The sequence below is a fragment of the Crocodylus siamensis genome, chromosome 11, assembly GCF_052110815.1.
Source record: "Crocodylus siamensis isolate JL-2025a chromosome 11, ASM5211081v1, whole genome shotgun sequence".
Lineage (NCBI taxonomy): Eukaryota > Metazoa > Chordata > Crocodylia > Crocodylidae > Crocodylus > Crocodylus siamensis.
The window spans coordinates 47,813,239-47,838,934 of NC_143405.1; the positions used below are offsets into that span (position 1 = coordinate 47,813,239).

Below are 25,696 nucleotides of genomic sequence, written 5' to 3' on the forward strand. Positions count from 1 at the left end.
TTCACACACTCCTTAAGCTACGATAAGCAGGATGGCACAAGTTGTGTAGTAACTGAGTTTACGTGCAGCATTCATCATTACCCAAGCAGATAGGAAGAGCCAGGGAAAAGATTATTTCAGCATTTCAAGGAGGAGATGCATACAGATGTTAACTGTAACAGACCCTTTCTGGGGGGCTGGGGCTGTGTGCTTTGTGGTATTCCTCCAGTTTGATGATCTGGCTCCCTTGTGAAGCAGCTGGGTCACCACACCTGATCTGGGAGCTTAAGAGCTCCGAGAAGACACCATTCTTTCATCCAAAGGCTTTTTATTATTCTGCTGGAGACTTAATGGAACTTACAATTCTGCCCGTTTCATAAGTGCTTGGAAATTAATCAGACCAGAAACAAAAAGCCAGTCCATAAACGTCTGATTTCTCCAGGGTGAACCAGCTGCTAAACTGCAGGGGAATTTACTTTAATTGCAGCAGAAAGCAGGGGCCTGGAAGAGCCCACATCAGATCAGACGAGTGCAAAGGTTTATAAACGGCTACTACAGAGTCCCATGACGGTCTAGTCAGAGGGAGTGTGTGCCCACCCCCTACTGAAACTGGGAAGGCAAACATTACACACCCCCAGCCACCCGCTCTCATTCCCAGCCCTTCAGGAAGTTATGAAACAGATTTTCCCTGACAGTATTCTCTGGAGAAAAAGTTCACTTCATAAAGGTAAAATGCGTTCTTTTAATTATTATTCTTAGTGCCTCCCCAGGGGAGTGAAGGGGTTGGTGGGGGGAAGCCACAACTTTCCTTGATTAGCAGAGAGATTTTAATTTTCCTGTATTGGTGCCAAGAATAGACACCCTAAATTCAACGATCCTAATCTCTAGCCATCCATCAATAGCAGGGTGGGACCATCTGATTCAAAATTTCTATTAGAGACTTTGTGTACTAAAAAAAGTCACTGTACCACCCAATTGTTCCTGCTGCTCTCCACTTACTGAAAGCAAGCCTTTTATTGTAGCTCCCTCAATAAAGCTTATGGTACTTTCCCAGAAGACTCATCATATCTGGCACCTTCCCACCGACCTTGCTACACCCCCATGTACCTCTCTCAATTTAAATTATGAGTCTGTGTTCTCCTAATACTGTCTGTTGTATCGTTCTTAGCATGACTGGAGCAGAAAACACTAACTCTGAATGCTCCTGAATGCACCAGAAGTTAGCAGGAAAGGGCTGACTCACCACCGCAGAGTGAGGATTTGAGAGTGACACTCAAAGCACCGGTCAGTGGCAGTAAGGAGAAGCCCGTGGTTAGAACGGTTTTTGTGACAGTCGGAGAAAGAAATAAATGATACTTCTTCCTACCATAAGTGTTTAAAAGGTACAAGCAACTCTGCTAAAGATTTACTCTAAAGACATTAGGATAAAAATATTGCAATACTGGCCAAATATTTTTTTTAAATTTCCAGACGAGGAAAAAAGCATCAGAGTAACGGACTGGTATTACTCAAGCATGCGCAGAGTCAGCTGGATAATAACAGGCTACAATCTGACAACTGATGGGGGAAAAATAATAAATATAAACACAAATATTTTAAGACCACTGTTAGAAACTGCAAAACAAGCTCACAGGAGATAAAGTGAACATAACAAAACCTTTCAACCTATTTACCAAAGTGCTCAGAGTTCCCAATTTAATACAAGGGAAAACATTAATAAGCTGACCAGAGAACATTAATATGAAGCCACATCATTGTAGTTTAGAAATAAACCCACACAAAACAAAAAAAAGGCTATGTGGGCCTCACCGATGTCACAGCAACTTTCATTCACAGTAGCCCACCTAATGCCCACAGTTAAGAAGAAAGCTAACAAACAGCCAAGCCAGGTTTCTCTAGAGGTGAATACCTGGATTAGGTAGAAGAGCTGTATCTCAACTGAAGCTCTATAAAGTGTGACAGGATTGAGACGGGGCAATCCTGAGGCTCAATAGGGTAAATGGAACACAGCAAAGCAGGAAAACTTGTATTAAAGTGTACAGCTCATACTGAAATGTATCCAGATTCAAGCTTCCCCAAAGCCTGAAGGGTGGGATGCCCTGCACACACTGCTTTGATTCAGCACCACCATTAACTAAAGGCAAGACAGATCAACTATTTCAAGGAAGAAAAATACACGTAAACCTTTTAGCTACACTTAAAAAGCCACTAGGGCTTCTGCATCAACCTTAAAAAGGCTTGATATGCAGAAACTGCTGAGTAACCCTCCTCTGAAAACCAGGCCCTTTGACAGGGCCTTCAATTTGACATGTAAAAACTTGAATCACCTACAGACAAGGTTCTTTGGGTGAATCTGGTATCTTTTATTAGACCAACTTAAATAGTTGGAAAACAATTTTTAAGCAAGCTTTTGGGTTCAAAAACCCTTCGTCAGGCTGAGGAAGTCTCTGCAGTTGGTGTGTGCTCTTCTTGGATGGAATGAAGAGTAAAGAAGCCAGAGGCCGGGCTGGTCTGCATGCAGGATAGGCAGTCAGTGAAGATGTAGACTGAGGAGTCAATGGGTGAGAGACAGGTGATGGGGAGAGAAGCGGGATGAATAGTGGAGAAGTACCTGGGAAGTCAGATGTCAGGCAGGTTATAATGCATCATAAATCTAATCTATATTTAGTCCACGATTTTTAGTATCCAGGAGAAGGAGAACAATGAAATAATGAAATAATCAACAACACACGTCACCATAACAACCTCTCGCTACCAGAGAAAAAGGCCATAGGATCTCTAAGATCTAACCACCAGATAGTAATAAACCCACCAGATAAAGAAGGAGCCATAGTCATCCTAAACCATGAAGACTCCTTAAAGGAAGCCAACAGACAGCTCTCTGACACCACCTACTACAAAGAACTACAAAAAGATCCTACTCCCCTTTTCACCAAGAAACTCAACAATACCATCACATTCCATCGGGACTACAAGAAAAACTACAGACCTTGATCCCCCAACTACCTAACACAGAGACTTTTTACATGCTCCCTAAAATCCACAAACAAGGGAACCCTGGCAGACCTATCATATCCAACTATGGGACCCTAACTGAAGAAATATGAGGTTTCATTGAATCAATCCTAAAACCGCTGGGCCCCCCAGAGCAAGTTTTGTCCAAGGCACTACAGACTTTCTACGGAAACTTAAAAACATAGACCACCCTCCCAGCAACACCGTCCTAGCCACCATGGATGTTACCAGCCTTTATACCTATATCCCACACCAGGACGGCATTCAAGCCTGCCTCACATATCTACAGGAACAAGATTACAACTCAAAATACAGACCCAAAGATATTACTGACCTTATACACTTCATCCTCACACACAACAATTTCACTTTTAATAACCAACACTTCCTCTAGACTATGGGAACAGCTATGGGCACCAAAATGGCCCCACAGCACGCCAACCTTTTTATAAGCCACCTGGAAGAAGACTTCCTCAAGAACTACACCATCAAACCCTTGCTATACTTAGGATGTCACCGATGACATCTTCATCGTTTGGACTGAAAACCTGCAATCTCTGATTGAGTTCCATCAGAAATTCAACAATCACCATCCCTCCACCTGACTTTCTCTAGAGTACTCCAGCACCAGCATCTCCTTTTTAGACACGATGATCAGTATTCAGAATGATAAAATACGGACCACGTTATACAAGAAACCCACAGATCAACATACATATCTGTACAGAACCAGCAATCACCCTAAACACACCAAAAAAGCTCTGACATACAGCCAAGCCCTCAGATACCACCGAATTTGCACTGAAGAGAATACCCGGGATTGCCACCTCACCAATCTTAAAAAGGCTTTTACCCAACAAGGGCACTTCTCCAGAGAGATAGATTGCACGTCTGAATGATCAACTTGGATACCACGTGAAGAACTGCTGCAGTACAGAAGAAACCCCCCTACAAATTGCATACCGCTGGTTACAACATACCACTCCTCCCTTGAACCTGTACAGAAAATCTTCAAACAGTTGCAACCCGTACTAGAAAGAGACCCTGTTCTTAAAGAGATCTTCCCAGAGCCACCCATCCTAGCCTTCAAACAAGCACCGAACCTCACTAACCTCATCACCAGAAGCAAAATTCCTCAAGCCCAGAACACACCAAATGGATCCAGAGCATGCCATGACAAGAAATGCAAAACCTGCCAACACATCTCCACCACCCCCACAATTGCTACACCCCACAACAGAGCCATCAGCATTCCCGGATCTTACAGCTGCACCTCCAGAAATGTAGTATCTCTCATCCAATGCACCAAATGCCCTGATGGAACATACGTAGGAGAGACCGAACAACAACTGCACACCAGAATGAATGCAAACTGGAAATCTATCAGAGACAGGAATACCCAATTACCTGTAGAGGCACATTTCTCAGAAGAAAACCACTCTCTCCCCAGTCTCTCAGTCCTGATCCTCAAAGGAAACTTACACAACACCTCCCAAAGATGAGCCTATGAACTCCACTTCATCAACCTGCTGGATGCTAAAAATCATGGACTAAATATAGACATTGGATTTATGACACATTATAACCTGCCTGACATCTGACTCCCCAGGTACCACTTCACTATTCATCCCCCTTCTCTCCTCCCACCCAGCCTGTCTCTCACCCATTGACTCCTCAATCTCCATCTTCACTGACTGCCCTGACTGACTGACTGCATGCAGACCAGCCCGGACTCTGGCTTCTTTATTCTTCGTTCCATCCAGGAAGAGCACACACCAACTGCTGAAATTTTTCCTTAGCCTGACAAAGGGTTTTTGAACCCAAAAACGTGCTTAAAAATTGTTTTCCAACTATTTAAGTTGGTCTAATAAAAGATATCGGCTTCACCCAAAGAACCTTGTCTGCCTATGTCCTTAGACCAACATGGCTACAACCTACACCCCTGAATCACCTACAGGCACTGGTTTGGCCCTCCAGACGTAGCAGTGAAGGCATGGGGGGAGAAGTAGCCTGCACTGGGAAAGCAAGAGGAACAAACTCTACAAGATGAAGAGAAGTACTGGATACATTACAGAGAAAGGGGAAGGGCAGGTACAGATTAGGAACGTTCGTTACTTTTTTAGATGTAATTGACAGTCAGTACTTTAGAAAAGAACCTCACAAATTCATACCTATGCCTGCCAGACCCATTACTTGTTTACTCTGAAATCTTCAAACAATAAACTGTAAAGAAATTTGCACCACAAAATGTACTTTGACTCTGTATTTTGAAAAGCATTTAGTTCTTTATACAAAAATGAGGAAGTGTATTCATGTTCAACACCCCCCCAATACTACCAAGTTATTGAGAGAAGTGAAACAAACTGTTGCAGATTTTGTTGGAATGATCAGCTTTGTGGATTAGAACAAAAATTAATAACTCTTTACTGGAGTATAAATTAATAATATAATAATGCTGAACAATTATATATCACTTTTACATGTTTTCCAGTACTCTGCATGCATGCATTAATAATTTACATCAACATTGTTCTCATTTAAGTTTAACAAATTAAAATATATATAATTACTTTTCTGAAATATTTTTCATTATGAAACACTCCAAAGTGTACTATGTATATGCAGATGAATGTCCACCCATTATGGAAATGCAGCCACCAGTGAGATAGGACAGTAAGAGATAAGTAAACAAATAGCAGAAATATAACAAAACAGACACTGCTGAAGGGACAGTAAAAATAGGCAGAACCTAATTACCACGCCTAAATCTAGCCAGAGCATATCATTACTCCTGCAGAAGACACCATATGGTCTTCCAAGATGGACTGGTTTTATATGTACTCTGAAGTGCTTTAACACGTCATGTGCGTGACCTGTAATTAATGCCTAATAGTCTCTCAGCCTTTATTTATTCCATTTGTAAACTGCTCCAGAACTTTGCACTGAAACTACAGAATAGCTGTAGCATACAAGCCAGAAGGAAACCAGAGTTTTGGTCAGCCCGGCAGAAGACAGCCAGGGCACTGGGGAACATGTGAGAAGTAGTTTGAGCTTGTAGAAGAAATATATTAACTAGATGTTAAAACACTCTGTGGTGAAATTGTTAATACAGTTACATATCTAACTAAACCTCCCACTGAGACATCTCAAATGAAAGCTGTCCAGCTGTCTACAAACTCAGGTGGGAAACATCACATCACTACATTCAAGCTTTTAAAGGGCAAAAACATTTTTTAAATGGAAATCAGAAAGGAGCACAATTTAGGTGCAAATTCTTCAGCACTGTTGTGACCTAAAGCAAGAATCACAAAGAGAAGTGTTTCTTTTTGCCACTAAAGTGGTAAGAAATAGAGCTTACCCTTTCCACTTGACCTTCTTTGTGCTTCAGTTTATACACTTTCAGCTTTGGAAGGAAAATCTCTGTATAGTTTTTATCTTCTAGGCCTTGAAGCAGTACCCCATGGAATGCCAGCCTGCAGGTGTTTGCATGAATATCAGTATCCAGTTTTGACCCAATTACAAGACAGAGTCGAGGACAAGTGACTGGTTTTTCAAACTCCACTAAGGCCCACTGTTGCTTCGGGAGCTGCTCTCCTGTCTGGTCATTATCCTTGTTTTCATCAGAAGCCTTTGAATCCTTGGTCAAATATTCTTCTTGATAAAGGTAATCTTTTTCAAAATCAAAAGCATTGTCCAGGGGCTCTTTGTTGAAGTCAGCAGGGGCTGGGCTGAAGAACATTACTCGTCCCATAACTGTTTCATGACCAACTGTGATATGAAACTTGGCTTTGGTCTGCAGCGCACCTCGAAAATACTGAATTTTCTTCAGGGAGATAATGGCAGCATGTATGGTCTGGAGAGATTCTGGAGTACAGATGAGGCCCCGTTCTAGCAGCTTGGGATCAAACTGGGTCACACAGATGCCTACCCTGTCCCCCTGCATGGCATAAGTCACGGGAGTATGGAACATCTGCATAGACTTGACTTTCTTTGACACCTGTTTGGAAAGAAGCAAAAGAAATAAATATAAGCAATGAATTATCTTATTTAGATAAATGGAAAAAGCATCAACACATCCTGTATTATGCTCCATTATCATGCTCTCCCAAAGATTCACATGCTAAAGATGACCCAAAGTTTTGAAAAGTGGGAAATAAACACATTGGGCACCTGTACACGTGATGAAAATTGCCCATTTTTGCAGTTTAATTGCTTCACACTGTACACATATAAGGGGGTTTTTTTTTGCAATTTAAATGTTTGCAACATTGCAAACTAAACCATACCTGCATAGCATTTAGTTTGCAAAGTAGCTATTTGTAACGTTTCAGCCTTTTAACAGCTCACCCCCAACCCCCACAGGAGAAGTGGGCTGAAGGCAGAAGCAGGGAGAAGCCCAATCTTTTTTTTTGTTTCCCCTGGACCCTGCCCACATCTCCCATCGCCAGGGGGTGAACTGCCAACAGGCTCAGCAGCCCCAGAGCTGAGGGAGGCTCCAGTCATTTCTCCTGTGATGGTGCCACCTCCTGGGGCCATTCAGGTAGGCTGCTAAGGGGCAGCTGCTGCCCTAGCTTGGATTTGGGGTACTCAGCCCACCGGCAGCTTGTAGAGGCAGGCTCCGCCAGAAAAAGAAAACCCAAAAAAGCAGCGAGGGGCCCAATCCTTTTTTTTTCCCCCATGGAGCCTGCCTGCCTCTTCCGCAGCCAGGGAGCGATCTGCTGGCAGGCCCCGAGATGCGGGAGGACCTGGGTCCTTCCCTCCACAGTGGCGGTGCCCTCTGCAGTCACCTGGGCAGGCAGCTAGTTGGCAGGTGCTGGCCCAGCTTGGAGGCATCACCCAGCCTAATTCAACTGTTCCCCAAGCCCAAGCTGGGGCAGAAACTGTCTCCTACCTGCCTACCTGGGCAACTTAGGGGCTCCTCAGCCCTCCAGAAGCTTGCCCACCAGCCACAGGAAATGCGGGCAGACTCCACCAGAAAAAAAGATCGGGCCCCTTGCCGTAACAGTGATGGAAGCCTCTAAATCAGTGGTCTCCAACCTTTTTCAGTAGGAGATCTCCTTCGGCATTTAAAAGCAACCCAAGATTTACCATGCGCTGCCACCACTCCCTTCCCCCCCACCCATCAGGTAAGTCTATGGGGGGGGGGGGAAGGGGTGGACACGTGGATGCAGAGGGAGAAAAAATTGTGTGGGGATGCACATCCCCAGGAGGTAAGTCCCATCCAGCCAGGGCCCCATTCAACTTACCCCTGCTTCTGCCTCTGTGGCACTGTCCCTCACCATGGGGACCTTGATCTAACCCCCACCCTTTACCTCCTCCATGGACTGACCTGATGGGCTGGGGCACATGCATGCATACATGCGGGCACTCAGTCCCCCTCCCCAGCCTCGGATCGACTCCAAAATCTACCACAAGAGGCTCTGAGATCTTGGTGACTACTGCTCTAAATTGAAATGGGGGAGTTTTGATCACCACAATTAAAAATTCACCATTTAATTTAGGGGACTAAACCCCCATCTCGTGTACAAGAGCCCTAATAAGAATATATTCCTAACATGGTATATAAGCCATTCTAGTGTGAACCCCTCAGTGAATTTTACTTGTCTTCTAAACTAATATTACCAGGTCTTAATTGCATCACTTCTGTGATATTTAATGAGAAAAATCAGCAAATAGATTAAAGTTTGGTTGTACACCTACGTATAACTTATAAGTAGGTACATAACCTGCATGTAAGCTGACCATATACCCCAGTTTGGGTGGGACACTCCAGGATTCTGTAGCCTGGTCCTGGCCAACTGGTCAAAAGACCTTGGCTGAAGTCTGGCGAGGAGGCGGAGAAGCATGGTGCACCGGTAAGGCTGGAACAGGCACCACCCCACCAGCACATGATATGTCCTTGCTCCCACACAGAAGCAGTGATACCTGCCCAGCCACCTGCCTGGTGCACCATGCCACTTCACCTCCCCACCAGACTCCAGCTCAGGACTTCTGACCAACTGGCCAGGACTGGGCTATGGAATCTTGCAGTGTCCTGGCCAAACTGGAACAAATGGTCACCTTACCAATATGCCTATTTTTTATTTTAAAAAGTGGTACCATTCAAATGGCCGAGTTGTGTAACAGCACACTAGAGAGTAACTGCATGCCCTAATGCTCATTTCATTTTCCTGCCTTTCCCTCCCAACTCTTCTTTGCAATGATCTTTTACAGCCCTGGAATAATTGAGCTTATATTACCTTCTCTTACTCTGTAATTTTAGAAGTGCTGACCACAAAAAGATCTTGCTAAGCGCTACGATACAAATAATTGGAGCATATTACCATATTTACTTGAATAGAAGACTACCCTGATTATAAGACAACCCCCCAATAATTAGAGTCTATATATGGCAAATTTATGAATTTGTTACAATTATTGGAGGTTTGCCTTGAATTTGTCCCCCCCCACCGCCACAGCAGGGAAAATAGATTGGTTAGCCCTTTACTCTCTGCCTCCCCCCCAACTTTTTCCCCTGACAGCCTCTTCCCTCTCTCTTTACTGTCAGATCCTACTCTCCCTAAGCAAATGGAACTAAGGAGCAAATTTGGAAACAATAAGCTTGAAATTAAACATGGCTGTAGCAATTTGCATATAACACCCATTCATTTATTTTACCCAGACTTGATGCACATTATCTTTTTTTTAAACTGCTGCAATTTTTAGCACAGGTACTCCATAAACACACTTTTGAGCAGCACTTTGGCACCTACTTATATAGAGTACAAACTATGCATGATATTAGTCCAAAGCCAAAGGCTTGGCATTTACCACATAATTCTTTGGGCTGGGTCCCCCCACAGTCAAAAGTATTTCAAGCCACCATCACCCCGTATCTCAGGAGCGCTCACTATGCATGTGTAATCCAGACACCCCCCCACAAAGGATCTATGTGCTAATTAGATGACTCATGACCGCAACAGAGTGATCTTGTCAAGTCCTGGGATGTTCCAAAAATTTATATGCATTAGTGGTGCAGGGCAACCTGGTCCAGCTTCACCTTCACCTAATTGTATATACCAGGTTGAGAGAGGGGCTGACAAAGGGATTCCTGGTGAACCATCGTGGCTCACCATGACTTGGAAGAGAGTTGGCAGTGAGGGGGACTGTGCTTAATGGACACTACCATATGTCTCATTCAGGTGGGCCGCACTAACCTACCCTTGAATGTAGAGGTGCACTGATACAACGGTCCGTATCATAACGGCACTAATAAAAGGAAAATTGACATTATCGGCAATCGGCTTTATCTGGCTGATGCAGCCAATAAATGTTGCTGATAAATGCCACACGTTTGTGTGCAGCTGCAGCATGCACATGGCCAGGAATGCAGCCTGACAGCTTGGAAAGCACAATCTGGCTGGTAAGTCTCTTGGGGGGAAATAGGTATGTGGTAGATTGAGGCCCCCATGGTGAAGGAGGGGGTGGGAGTGGGGCTGGGGCTGAGTAAGGGGCAGCCCAGCTGGGGAAGGGAATAGGATGGAACTGGTGGCATCAAGGGGGGTGGCTCTTGCCATGCACCCCTGGGGAAGGCATGGGGGGCATCTGCCCCCCCGATCTGTGTGCAGGGCAAGGAAGGACTGCCGCTGTGGGCTGGGGGTTCCGGAGCCTCTTCCTGGCAGCTGCACTTGGGCGAGGAGGGGCAGGTCATGGCAGGAGGGGTTATGGGGGGGCTAGAGACACCCCATAATTCACTGTAGCCCCCCCTCCCAGCACCACCACCATTCACCCTACCCCGCCCGGCCTGAGTGCCGCCTCCAGGAAGAGGCTGCAGCAGCCCCAGACCCAAGCATGGAGCGCACCCTTGCCCCACACAAATTGGGGGGGGCACATGCCCCCTGTGCCTCCCCAGGGGTGTATGCAGCAGTGGGAACCTTCCCCCCATCCCCCAGATGAGCCACAGACCATCCCACACTCCACCCCGGCTGGGCAGCATCTGTCCCTCCCCACTCCCTCCTCCATCTGCTTCAACCATGCCCCTCCCCCACCAACAGACTTACTAGCTGGATGCTGCTCTCCATGCTGCCAGACTGCATATCAGCAATTGGATCAGTAGGAGCTGATATGGCTGGTTAATCATTGGCCATCAGTATTGGGCCAATAAATTATTGATGCACCCCTACTTGCATTTTTGGTCCGTGTGTTTTATAGTTGTCCTCAGTGCTGGCTGCATTTAATCAACTTCAGAGTTGGTTTTTATCACTGAGTATATGCTGCTTTTGGCGGCAGTTTAAAGATAGGCAACGTATTTAGTGAGATTGTGTTGTATGTGATTATAAGACTAGGGTTTTTTCCTTCCCTATGCCAATGTCGCGGGGAGGGGAACCTTGTCTTATATTCAAGTAAATATGATATCTATATTTACTTTATGAATTAATCTGTATACTTGTGTTAGTACAGGTAAGGAGTTCTCAATTTGCTTGAGAACTCTTAACAACATGTATGGACAGCACTTCAAGATAGGCCTCTTTAAACAAACACTGTAGTTTGAATGGAATCTCTTTCATGTCTGAATTATAACATATCCACAACCTCACTTTCAAAGCAAGCTGGTCAGCACATAAATAGGAGTAACAGAGGCCATTGCAGCAACTTTTGTCCAAGTCTATCAGTGTGCTTTATTCCAGATTCTTCAGTTTTCACAGCCCTGTGTGAGGTAAGTTTTATGATACCCACTGAAAGATGGAAAAGACTGAAGAAGCAGAGAAGTTAAGTAGTTTGACTCAAGTTCATAATAAGCCAGAAATGGGAAAAAAGCCCTGGCTGACCTTCTAGGATTTTTTACTGCTAGTCTTTGTGCTGACTTTCTCTCATATACCAAGCATTCAAGCAACTATTGCTCAAAAACCATCAAGTCCATACTTTATTATACTGCATTTTACTTGTATATGCATTTACACAAGCATTAGTACACTTATAAATAAATATGTTGATACTTTTAAATTGTTCACACTTTTTTGCAAAAGTCCTGTCTGAAATATTACAGGAAAAGACTGCAGTAAAATATTTTGTTGCATACAGCAAAGACTGAATGATTTGCTGTACCTACAGAGAAGAGCCTCTTCCATAAATATATGTATAGGTAAGAGTCATTTAAGCTATGACCAGACATTGCATTTGTCTCTAGACAAGTTTTCCCTGTGTTTGTACTAGAAGCGAAATATCCAGAGATTAGCACATACACATACACTAGTTTTTTAATCAAGGTTTTAATTCAATGACGCAATCCCAGGATAACTGTTCAAATGCACTTTGCCATGTCCTGGGATAAACTGTTAGTACTTCTTATCCTGTGAACCTCTTTTAGGATTTATCCCAGGGATAACACACATGGATGTCTGAACAACTGCCCTTTGTTCCAAGATGAAATGGTTCATCCCAGGGCAAACACAACGTTTGTTTGTGTTCTTCAAGTTAGCCCTGCAAGGATAGTAGGATTTAGTGCTCGCAAGTGAAGACTCACTGGAAGCCTTTGGAAAAAATAAAGGGGTAAAACTAGTTTTATCAACAATGTGTTCCAGGTGATCTGCCATATCCTTTATTTAACTGATGATATCATATAACTTTTAGCTTCCATGCTAACTGAAGATTTGCCCTGGAACTGAAAAGATGCCCCATCCATTCATATGTCATTTAGCCTTGGGTATCAGTTACAGTATCTTTTACTGACATGACAAGAACAATTTAACCACTGCCACCTCCATCTTAGGGGAGCATTTTTTCTGGTTCTAATGATCTTTGATTGGCAGCAATGAACGTCCTGAAGTAATTTGGCAGATTTCATTTAAAGTCTAGTCATTAGCCATAACTCCAAATCATTAATGGATCATATAAACAAGGGCACCATTAGCCACTCAAGCTCAATGAAGATGTCTGGAAGAGCAAACACTCCATAACCTAAGAAATTCCAAATATTATGCTGGGGGGAGGGGGGCGCAATCCACATAATCACCCTTACAAGATTTTTGTGCTTATTTACAAGTAATTTTGTGTCCACAGTGTTCCCATATATAGCATGTTGTAAAAGGTATCTAGCATGTTGTTATTACTCTTCAGTGATGGGCAATGCTCAGCAAATTACAGGTACAATTTATCTGGCATTTTCTCAGCTGCTTAAGAAAATGTAAATAGGAGGGGGTAGAAAAACACCCTATCTGAAGTTTGACATTAATAAGCTTACAAATGCATCAGTTATTTCAATTCAAAAAGTTCTAAAAAGGGCGAAAAGAATGAAATAAGCTTTTAAAGATCAGTCTTGGTTCAGCTTGATCAGACGAAACCAGTTTAGCTTAATAAGGTTTCATTTTGGCTTTTCTTTTTGTTCTTCAAAACCATCCTTTAAGAAGATATTTTCTCTAGAGTAGGCATTAACTAAGGGAGCACGTGGGTGTATGTGTGTGCGTCTGTATGTCTATATTTGTCTCTCTCAAACTTCCCTCCAGTATATATGGGGGGGGGAAAAAAATCAATCTATTCTTTGCAAAGAAGCCCTCCAAGCTTGGCACAAAGGGTTTACTCAGGCAGTACAATAATGTATAAAGAGCATTTATTTCTTAGATAATACCCTCTATCCTGCATCTCAACATACTTAAAAGCTATCAGATATTTTATCCTGGGCATGTTAGAGAAGGGCTAAAGCTTCAGAAGTTTGGATGACAATATGAACTCTTCCAAAGCTGAAGGGTACTCTGACTTGAAGGTGTTTAGCCAGGAGCTTCTACCTTCAATATATAATAGACTGTATAATTAATGTGAACATCTAAGCTGGTAAAGAAGGTCTCCTTTCTCAGGATCTATTGCTTCTCTCTCCCCACTTTCCTCTCTTTCATAGTGCTACTAACAGAGATGCCAGCATTCACCTGTTTTGAGCCAAATGCTGCTACGCTATTCTTGATATACATGTAATTATCACTTCTTTATCATAGTTACAGTTGCGTTCCTGAATCAGGGCTCAACTGTTGCAGCACTTCAACAAATACTTTCTTCCATCTGCCTACTTCATTATCTTCTCTCTGCTCCTGGGACTAAGAAATTGATGCATACTAATAGTGACGAAGGACAGATTTGTGATGAAACTGTAAGAATGGAACTGAGCAGATTTGGGTTCTATTCCTTCTTTTGTCTCAGATTTGCCATATTACCTTGGGCAAATCAATTATGTTGAAATTTTCAGAGCAAATGGGAAATCATTTATATTCATTCTAAATGATGGGATGGTTGAATTTGCTGGACATCCGAAAATCCCTGTCATTTCTGCCTTGGCTTCTGTCTGTTCAATGAGAACAATACCCCTTTTGTCTGGCCTGCTCAGACAAGTTCCTTGGGCTAGGGACTGATTCCTCTTTTATATATGTATATATAGCTACTACAGATACAGTGCCTGACACAACACATCTGTCTTAGTTATATAAGGCAATAATTCCAAAGCTGAGCAATATATTCGTATTGTACTAGCCTAAGCAGTTTAGATGTCCATATTCCCTCTCTGGTACAAAAGCAAGATGCTTACTTAAGGATTTGTACATGCTGCATTTTTAAATGAATAATTACATTTGCAAGGGTCTTACAACATGTCTTCTTTCCTTCTACTGCCAAATATCACACACTTAAATTTCTTTACATGCAAACATGTCATGCTGATGGCACCCTACCAGGGTGCAGAAAAGTAGAACATTATGTTGCTGCCTAAAATCACTTTGCGAGGGCCCACATTCTAACAATGTGACCAACCATCTTATTGTAAGAGTATACTAAATAAAACTTGTAAACCTTCCAAGAGCAAAAATCTTCCAGAGCTCCTATTAGTGCACAGACACAAGCAAAACTATTCCAACACCTAGAAACTAAGGCACAAAGTGTTTGTCATGCCACTACTAGAATTGATAAAGGTTTTCCCATGCTCTATATAAATAGGTCTTTCTTTTTCCAAGTGAGTAAACTGCCAATGCTCGCAGACTGAAGGGAAGTATAAAAGTAAAGAGAGAACAGAAACACCCCCAGCTTCAAACCTCATCAGTCCATGCAGGGAAGTGAACTGCTCAGTTCTGTCAAGTCCTACTCCATAGGCAGTGTTTAAAGTTCAACTTCAGACCTGAAGCTAATCTTGTCTGGTGATCTTTGTAATTCATTACTGCTATTGGAAAGTGCTGTATGAAGTAGAGGGTATGGAGTGCACTGCAGAGAAGATGGAAAAACAACTCATGAAGAAGAGAGAGAGAAAGAGAAAAGACGACCACAGAATCTCAGATCAGAATAAAGGGGAAAAAAACAAAGTCATCTGACCTTCGTTTCATCTGGACTAAAATCTTCAGCTGCTGGGAAATAAGGACCCTTTTTGTACAGGTCAATGAAGAGTGGGTAAAGAGAATCATTCTGATTGCTCTGCCTTTTTAAACAAGGAAGAAAAAGGGGGGGGGGGAAGCTAGTGGCTACCCAAGCTATTTGAAAATACTCATACTCCAACCCTATTTCTACACATACCAGAAAAAGCCAAGCGTTAACTTCACCGTGATTAAAGTTGCTGCGTGCACTGGATCTCTGGCTTCTTACCAAAAAACAAAATAAACAGTCTCTTTTCCCCCCCAGAGTAGGACAAGTTATTGTTGCAACCCTTTCAAAATCAAATGTCACAGCGATACCTGTTTATTTCACTATACACCACAGGATATGAAGAGGAAAGGACACCAGGGCTATAAGTATAAGAAAGAATCATTAAGCAGCAAAGTGAAGCTGAAAATAGAAGTTTGGTGTGACCTTAACTGCTGTCAGCAATGATGTCAGAATCCACATTATATTGTACCTAGGCTTTTGGTTTCAAACATTTTCAGACACAAGTTGTACAGCTTCCTTTTAACCAAGAAGCTCAGAAAGTGTTATGTACCCAGCTGGGTTGCAATGATCTAGCAAACAGACATTTCACCCAACTTACCCCTAACTCCCGGTTTATGTCATAGTTTCATAGTAGTTAAGGGTCAGAAGGGACCTAAATAGATCATCTAGTCTAACCCCCTGCCACTGGCTGGAGCACACGCTGGGATCACATGATCCCAGACAGGTGTTCATCCAACCTCTCTGAATTTACCCAAGGTAGGAGCGAGGACCACTTCCCTAGGAAGTTGGTTCCAGATCCTAGCCACCCGAACAGTGAAATAGTGCCTCCTAATCTCTAACCTGAACCTATTCTCCAGCATCTTCTGGCCATTGTTCCTTGTCACCCCAGGTGCTGCTGGGGGGAATAGGACCCTTCCTATTTGCTGCTGATCTCCCTAGCAAGTTTGCAGGCAGCCACCAAATCCCCCCTCAGCCTCCATTTGCTCAGGCTGAACATGTTCAGGTCCCTCAGCCTCTCCTCATAGGGCCTGCCCTGTTGCCCTCCAACCAAGTGGGTGGCCCTCCTCTGAACCCTCTCAAGGCAGGCCACATCCTTCCTAAAGTGCGGTGCCCAGAACTGGATGCAGTACTCCAATTGAGGCCGAACCAATGTCACGTAGAGGGGGAATATCACCTCTCTGGACCGGCTTGAGATGCAACTTTGGATGCACAACAAGGTGCGGTTGGCTTTGCTGGCTGCAGTCTGGCATTGGCAGCTCATGTTCATCTTGGAGTCAATAATGACTCCAATAATGATCAATAATGACTCCAAGATCCCGTTCCGCTTCTGGGCTCTCAACGGGGGAGCTCCCCAGCTCGTATGTATGCTGTGGGTTCCTTCACCCCAGGTGCAGCACCCTGCATTTGTCTATGTTGAAGCTCATCCTATTACCATCTGCCCACTTCTGTAGTCTGTCTAAATCTAATTGCAGCCTCTCTCTCTCTTCGAGTGTGCCTACCTCTTCCCACATCTTGGTGTCATCGGCAAACTTGGACAACATGTTTTCCACCCCCTCATCGCTGATGAAGATGTTGAACACTGTAGGCCCCAGGACTGAGCCCTGGGGGACCCCACTATTCACATCCCGCCAGGTCGAGTACAACCCATCCACCACCACTCTCTGGGTGCGCCCCATCAGCCAATTTTTGACCCATCCAACTGTGTAGGCATCAATGCCACAGTTGCTCAATGTATTAATAAGAATGGGGTGACAGACAGTATCAAAGACCTTCTTAAAGTCCAGAAAGACTATGTCCACAGTGATACCATCATCCAGGGATTTAGTTACCTGGTCATAAAAGGCCATCAGGTTGGTCTGGCAGGATGTTCCTTTGATGAATCCATGCTGATTTCCCCTCGGGATGATCTCCCCTGCTGGCCCCTCGCAGATGTGATCCTTGATAATTTTTTCAAGGATTTTCCCCAAGACTGATGTGAAGCTTATGGGCCTATAGTTTCCTGGGTCCTCCTTTCTCCCTTTCTTATAAATGGAGACCACATTAGCTAGCTTCCAAACTCCAGGCACCTGGCCTGTGGACCACAATCACTCATACAGCCGGGCCAAGGGCACAGCAATGACCCCTGCCAGCTCTCTCAACACCCATGGGTGGAGGGCATCAGGGCCCACAGATTTAAAAACATCCAGTCCTTCCAGAAGATCCCTAACTACTTCTGCACAGACCTGAGGCCTGGCAGTGCTATCCCCAAGACTGCTCCTAACTGTGGTGGGAGAACTGTCCTGGTCCTTGCCCAAGAAAACAGAGGCAAAGAACTTGTTAAAAATTTTGGCGCTCTCATCTGGCGTAGCCACAAGATTACCATTTGAGTCGAACAGGGGCCCTACAGTGTCTGTGCCCTAATTCTCACCTCTTACCTTACACCCCTCGAGCCCCCCTGACCCCCACTGCTTCTCATCAAAGGTACATTTGCAGCATAGTTGCAGAGGACAGGCTATGGTGTGAAGGGAGGCAACAATGAATATACTTACTGCATGTATTAAAAGAAAAAGGTTTGAAGATGTAGGTGCTTCAGAACAATGAGCAGAATTTAAAAAATGGTGCCTCAGGTTACCACACCATACCACCTACAAGAAAAAAATCTGCATTTTCTAAGAGGTGGTAGTACTGCCAATAAGCCTATATCATGTTTTAGAACCTTAGCTGAGCAAATGGACTGAAGTGAGTCAACTTGATATTCTCCTATTCCTATCATTCCTATGTTCCTCAATACAAAATGGCAATTGAAGCTTGTAAAAGAATCATATCACATAACTACACAATTTCAGCCCTGAATAGGGCAACAATACAAAGGAATTTTCTTCTTTGTTTTATGATGAATATTCAGGCTCTTATATCCTACTTTCCTTGTAAAAAAACTTAAGTATTTAAAAAGGGCATTGAAAAAATGTTATATAAAAAGTCCTTGTCATTCTTTGTAATATTCACTTACAAATTCATCACTAAAAGCATTTTGCATAAGATTCCAGATATTTATGAAAAATGAAGAATAAAATCATCATGATTTGAAAAGAAAATTGGTATGTGGTGCATCTGTGTAGATCTTATGTATGTGTGTATTAAATATATGTATGTGTGAATTTTATACATATATACACATATGCATATACACATATAATCATATCAAACATAGATTAAAACTTCTTTTATGTATTATATAAAACATATTACATATAGCAAACACACTCATTTTATATGCAAGTCTCCTAATCTGAGGTTTATAAAATATGCATTTATACATGCAAATAGCAATTTTTTTCATGATGCTATTCTTCACTTTTCTCATGTATCTGGAATCTCATGCAAAATGCTTCATTTAAAACATATAACACACTCAATATATGCAAAGTACACATATTTCACTCTTCAATTCAACATTAAAATTAAAATGCCTGGCACATTCAGAAAAATGACATGAGGAGGGTGTTTTTTAAATTGCTATTTTATGTGACTTAACACTTTCAAAATATTTTCCATTAGATCAGCATTTCTCAAACTGCGATCTGTTGTGAGATATACGGTAACATGATACTGACTCCTCCATGTTTCCAAATGCTACCTTCTGTTAAAAAGAAGCTACAAATACATGTTACTTTTTCACTGTAACCAGTCACTGCAATTGCTGAGAAACCCTGCATTAGATTGCACACAAAGGGGTATTTTTTCAAAGTGTTGCATGAAGTTTTAACAGTCCGACTCCCAGGAATTCACTTGGTGTTGCTCCTCTTCTCTGGTTTCTGTGCTATAATGGAAGTACTGATTGTAGGCTAGTGGGCTTCCTTACCAGCCCAGGAAAATCCATTTCCCTGCCAAAGTTTCTTTCTAGCCCTTCCCTCAGGGCAGCTGATCAACTCAAACACAAAACTCAGAGCAACACAAAACAAAACTATCCCCTTAACTAAAACAGGCTGCAGGGGCACAGAGGGCTTTTCTTTTGCACCTGAATTTGCTCCAGGATCTGCTACAGGACACAACCTCCCTTTTGGAGCTCCCCCAGCTGTACTCCTGCAACCCCTTATAGAAACTACCTGATTCCTTCCCAGCTGAGGCTGATATCTGAATACAGCTGGCTGGCCAGGAGATCAGAACACCACCCTGTAACACTGATGACCTACTAGAATATTAGTAGGGCTGTGTGAAGCTTTAGTAGCCGATGCAATTTGGAGGAGATTCTGGCCGATTTGGCAGCCAAATCTTCAAATCCGAATGAAATTGGGAGACACATTAAAAGGTCCAAATGGAATCGCAAGCCTCCAAATCAATTCGGAGAGATTCAGCCATAGACTATACAAGTAGTCCTTGATTATGCTGGACACTGCTGCCTCGAGCTGGTAAGTCTGTTGTGGTGGGCGGAGTGGGGAGGGAAGGGGCATGGGGAGCAGATCAACACCCCCACAGTGAGGGAGGGATAGAGGCTAGGGCTGGCACAAAATGCCCAGCCAGGGTGGGGAGGCACAGGACTCAGGAAGCAGGGGGGGGTTCCCACCACTACATGCTGCTGGTCCAGGAGCTTGCTCATCTGGAGGCTCCCACTGCCAGTCTGAGAGGACATGGGAGCAGGCGTGTGCCCCTGGATTTGTGCAGGGTGGACTGGGCCAGGCTGCACTCTGGGCAGGTGGCAGAAGGCACTGGGAGCGGGGGTTATGCCCTTCCACCGCTCACCCAGCCAGGGCAAGGGGTGCAGGACAGAGACAAGCAGCGTGCAGTGGCAGGAGTCGGCCTAGCCTCCCATACAAGCCACAACATGGCATGGCGGGAGGGGGCAGAGGGGAGAATGTGCTCCCAGACCGGGCCAGGGCAGGTGGCAGAGTGGAGGCTATGGAGGCTAAGCCCCCCTAAAATTCCCCACAGCCCCCACCGCCCAGCACGCTCCAATCCGGGAGCATACGTTTTCCCCCACCCCAGGCCCTGTCATGGCTCATCTAGGAGGCACAGGGAGGCTGGGCTGGCTCCCGCCGCTGTGTGTCACTTGTCTGGAGGCGGCACAGTGGCTCCATCCTGCACCCTCCCACCCTGGCTGGGGGAGCAGCAGGAGGGTATAGCCCTTGCTCCCAGCACTTTCCACCACCTGCCCGTAGCTGCCAGAGGAGCCATCAGACGAGCAGCTCCTGGACTTGTGTTGCACAGCAGCGGGAGCCACCCCCCTGCCCTGCCCTGGCTGGGCAGGTTGTCCCAGCCCCAGCCCCAATCCCTCCCTCGCTCTGGGGGTGTTGATCTGCCCCCCATGCCCCTTCCCTTCCCCCTCTGCCCACGACAGATTTACCAGCTAGAGGCAGCTGTGTCCAGTGTCGTCGAGGACTGCCTGCATAGTCTATGGCCGAATCTCTGAACTGGCGCCAAATCACCAAATCTGAACTGGTCAAATTGAACGGGACAGTGATTCAAATCACTGAATTGAATCACTGTCCCTCCGAATTGGCAAATCTGAAGCAAATATTTGCTGCTTTGCACAGGCCTAAAAATTAGTATTTCATGCAGAGAGACTGGGACATGGAGCAAATCTGCAGCTGGTTTAAGCCACTCCACTTCTCAATGTATCTGATTCTTACCTGTACATTTTCTTTCTGAACATTTGGTATCAACTCCCATGCATAAGGTTACTGCTTGTGTGTCTAAGTGCAACAGCTAAGACAATGGTAAGTAACTGAATGCCTAAAACCATGTTCCTCCTAGTACCTCTTAAAAATTTCTCTTGGAAGGGGGGCTAATTACAAATGGACTACAGAGCACAGTACCTTAACTGAACAAAGCATTCTCCTTGTCAGTTCTGCTCCAAGAGTGCAATGACAAACCACATGGGGATTAAAGTCTGACAAAAAGAAAATGGCGCCAGTTGGTTGTGCGGATGAGGTCACAGGGAAAACTAAACTAGAATTACATCTCATTCAAAAGGTCAGACAGGGAACCTGGCAGAAAAGTGAATCAGTGAGCTGATCTGCATCCACTGGCTCAAATAACAGGAGTCAAAGGAGCTTTAAATCATTACTTTCCTGTTTTCTGGGCAGACCATGAATATCAGTACAGTATTTTGTTCCATTTTACTCTGACCAGGACTGACAGAGACATTCTTCCATGGTTTGAAATACCCTAAACAGTTCTGTTCAGACAGTTTAATGCATGGATAAAATTCATCTCTCTGTTTTGTCTGGGCCTTAAAATACAAACCTGGAAAACACTGAAAAGGATAAATCTGGCACTAAGTGTGGGATTTTGTTTCCCTTACACATACCCAACCCAATTTCTACATGTTGGGGATTTCCAAAAGTTATAATACAAGTTTAAACTTTGGCATATTTTTCTTGGGCTTCATGGTCACACTAAATATAATAGGAAAGATCTATTAATTAGATCACCTAGCCTCTCCTTCTATCAATGTAACTGTACCTTGCATTTAGACCATTTTCCCCTGAACAATGGATGTCTGTACGTGGAACAGCAATGCATTTATGGCTATATCACTGGGGCTTGTTTGGGATTGCATTTGTTGCTGGGTTAGGGTTTTTTTTTTAGTCCCAATTGTGAACCTCTGTAGAAAAGCAGGTTTTAGTATTAAATAATTTCAGCCGCACCTTGTTCACTGCAGTAGAGAAAAGAAGATGCATGGAGGCAAGGACAGTGTGCAATAACTCTAATAACTGGAAGTTACTTTAATCTTTCCTCTAGATTCTAGATGTTTAGAAACATGGAGATTGTGAACAATATTGGATGTAACTTTATGGATCACCTTCACTGCATACAAACAATATACATCAGCATGGATATCATTATAAAATTGTTACTACCAACCCAGCTCATAAGGTCACGCACATTCGGCTTCTAAATAGTGGCACAGAGGGACTGACTGCATCTCTCACTTTGTAAATCAGCAGTTATGCACTGAAATTATATGTGCCTTACAAAACAGGAATTTTCATTATTTTTTTATTTGGATGATTGCATTAACGTTCCTAAGGCATTATATAGAGGTTTGTAGAGGGGTGAGAAGGAAGAGGACACTGGGGGAAGGCGCATGTGTTCACATGCAGATAAAAAAATGCAAGTCAAAGAAAAATTAAAAGCAACCAAACTGTTCAGCCCTTAAGATAAACAAATGTATTCAATATAAGAAAAGAACCTGTTATTTGAAGACCAAAGGAAAAACCCACTAAGATTTTCAAAGCAGTTTAACTACAGAGACTAATAAGAAACAGGATACAAAAAAAATCCACTAATGACTTTTTCCCCTGATATGTAGAGCTTCTTTTCCTTTATTTATCCAATTTTCATTAAGCTATCAGTGTTTCACATGCCCCAGCTCTTAGCTTCTTTCGATACAAACCTAAGTGCCCTGCTGCTTTCCAGTGTTTAGAGTGCATCTTTCTGATGCAAGAGAGATAGCTCCCACCATCCTCCAGAAACACAGGACAGAATCACAGAAGGTAGTGAAATCATACATACTTGTAATAACGCAGAAGGGGGAAGCATACCTGAAACACAAGAGTTAAAAAAACCCCTAAGAAATATAGCAGTCCAGGATTTCAGGCTATGCCTTGGGCATCAACTCCCGGAGCCATGTGATTATGTTGAAATCTGAGTTTTCATTAAAAAGACAGAGAGAGAGAGAGAGAGAGAGAGTCTAGCCCTCACTGTTTCAAAGAAAAGTAGAGGCATCTGAAATTAAATTATCTACTTGAGTTTGTAGACAACCCAAACTCACAATTTTGGGAGGCCTAATCTGCACTATATTTCTCCATTGGGTGTTAAGTTCAAAACTCGAGCCTCTGAAGGAGCCTGACACCCCCCAGCACAGGAGTCTGAGTGTGGCTGAAGGAAAGGACTGCAGCAAGGCTCGCCTTCCTCTATCAAAACACGCTTTCCCTGCCTCTTTCAGAAGGAATGGGATGCAGCCCCCCCGCACCTTCCCCCAGTAGCAAACCATGAAATTCTTCTTAAATAAAACTGATGTTGGACCCCATGAGCAGCAGCTTTCACAAACTTAGTCTAGGTTCCATGAACTGAATATACATGCTGTATTCAATGGGGTGAAAATGGTGAATGGCTGAAAAAGAAAATGCTTTTAAAAAAATAAATAGATAATTATACCATGGGACTATGTGACCCCAAATGCTAAAGGTTCCAAAGATTAAAAGAGCAGCGGTTATTCAGAACAAGCCCGCAGGCTGGATCTGGTCCATGGCGCCATTTGATTCAGCCCAAAGAAATGGGGATTTGGTGGCGGTTGGTCTCCGCTTGCTACTGTGGGATGAAGTGGTGGCAGCTGAGTCTTAGTATCTACTTGGCCTGCCTCTAACCCAAGTGGTTAGAGACCACAACCTGAAAAGGCTGATTAAAAACAAAAATGGAGAACATCCACCATCACATTAGCTGAGCACACATTAGCATTTTGTAATAAATAAAAATGTTCCTGTTTTAGAGCATGAACCAACCACCAACTGACAGAAATTAGGACATTTCTTTTATGGGCAAGGTGTGCCGTAACAATAAATTGCAGGAATTCCAGCCCTGTCCTTTGTAGTATCAGGTACGGGTCACTGGTGGACATGCAACGCCCCACACAATGCTGACTTATCTGCTTTGGCAATTCTATTTTCCTGTGAAACCCTGTCTAATCCCCAGTACTCCAAAATAATTTAATCTCTAATCCAAATCTGAGATTGCACCTACATTTTACCAGTTCATTCTCAACATCCTTTTCTCTAAGTATGCAAGTTTCTTCTCTTATGAGTCGGGGATGATAAATTTATGAATAGCAAAGGAGATTTCCGCAGATGCCCAAATTATGATTAAACCAGGTGTCCACAGCATAGCCAACACCAGTCACTCCAAAATCATGACCCAGGCCTCCCCAAAAACACATCTGAATAAAAACCACAAATTCTTTTTTCCTTTCTTTTCTATTAGTCTTTAAACCTCTGGCAGTTCACATTTGAGTTTTCACTCCATGACAGTGAGGGCTAGAAGTTTTCCTTTTTCAGAGCGAGAAACAAACAAAATCAAAAACCTAACAGATTGTATGATGAATGATTGAAGAGAAGCATGCTACTTGTGATGGAACTGCCAGTTGGCAGCTCTGTTCTTAGTACAGCAACCATGTGATAATAACCTCTTGCCCACTACTTAAATCACAGAGTAATGTCTTTTCCAATAGACAATGTCAAAACTCCAATAGACAATGTCAAAACAATGTCAAAGTTTGGGTCTGCTGCAAAAGAGAAAGGTCTCAAATATCTTGAAGCCATTCTGACTGTACTAATGGGAGTAGGATTATGTGGTTTGATAACACTTACTGTGTTGCAGATGCCCAGGGTACATGGAGTAGGATGGAGAATTAATTTGTCGCTAATTCCCCCCCAACCCCTCCTGGCTTTTACGCAAATAGATACCTGTACAGAAGTGTCACCACATGATCATGGTGCTGCCAATGTAATTGCATGCCTATAGTGCTATATCTTTTAGAGAACTCTCCTCCTTTGATTAGGAGTTTCAAAGACTAACAGCCACCTGTACACTTGATAGACCACCCCCCAGCACAGGATGGGAGTCAGCTAAACTCCCTGATTACTCTCACCACATCCTGAATCTGCTAGGCACACAGTATGTGAAGGTGGGACCCTGACTCTACCCTCAGGCTACTCTACTTTCATGCTGTAATGTTAATTAATGTGTGTGTGTATTATGTACACTTATGTATATGCTAATGTATATATTATGCACATGTTTTATTTAAATTAGGTATTCACACCTGCAATCACAATACTACATTCCTATCATTACACAAGTATAATTCTTTCATTACATGAATGCTGCATTAAAAGAACATAAAGATTGCAAAGACAAGCATCTAAAAACTGAAAACATCAGAATTAAGACTGTCCACATAACCTCAAATCACCTTTTCTGCAGAGACATCATGACACAACCTTAACATACCTGGTCCTTGTACTATTTTTAAAACAAAATCCTTCTCTTATTCAGGGCCCAATGTGGACATTGCTTAATACATGAATAGCTGTCCCTTATTTCTTCTTATTCTCATGGTTCAAGATGAGATTCCTTATATCATTTATTGTATGCTATCCATTCTCTGCACTGAACACCAAATTACATTTCTTCACAAGGTTTTCTATTTTTAATTCTCTATAACCTTAATTCTCTATTAATGTTAATGAACAAAACTTCAGAACACCTTTGTGATGAGAGGTGACATCATTTTCCTGTTCTAACACATAAGGAACTGAGGCACAAGTTAAAACCAGGTTGTCAGAAGTGTCAAATT

General features: G+C 43.3%; 1 protein-coding gene and 1 pseudogene across 2 annotated transcripts in view; one reads left to right on the forward strand and one right to left on the reverse strand.

Moving 5' to 3' along the window:
- EEFSEC (eukaryotic elongation factor, selenocysteine-tRNA specific) overlaps positions 1-25,696 on the reverse strand; it is a 196,191-nt gene that overhangs the window by 80,746 nt on the left and 89,749 nt on the right. For both annotated transcript variants that reach the window (XM_090022508.1, XM_090022509.1), the window contains exon 5: positions 6,353-6,991. In XM_090022508.1, coding sequence (XP_089878634.1) covers positions 6,353-6,991 — 639 coding nt within the window. The remainder of the gene's footprint in view (positions 1-6,352; positions 6,992-25,696) is intronic.
- On the forward strand, positions 2,697-5,286 carry LOC149855827 (uncharacterized; annotated as a pseudogene).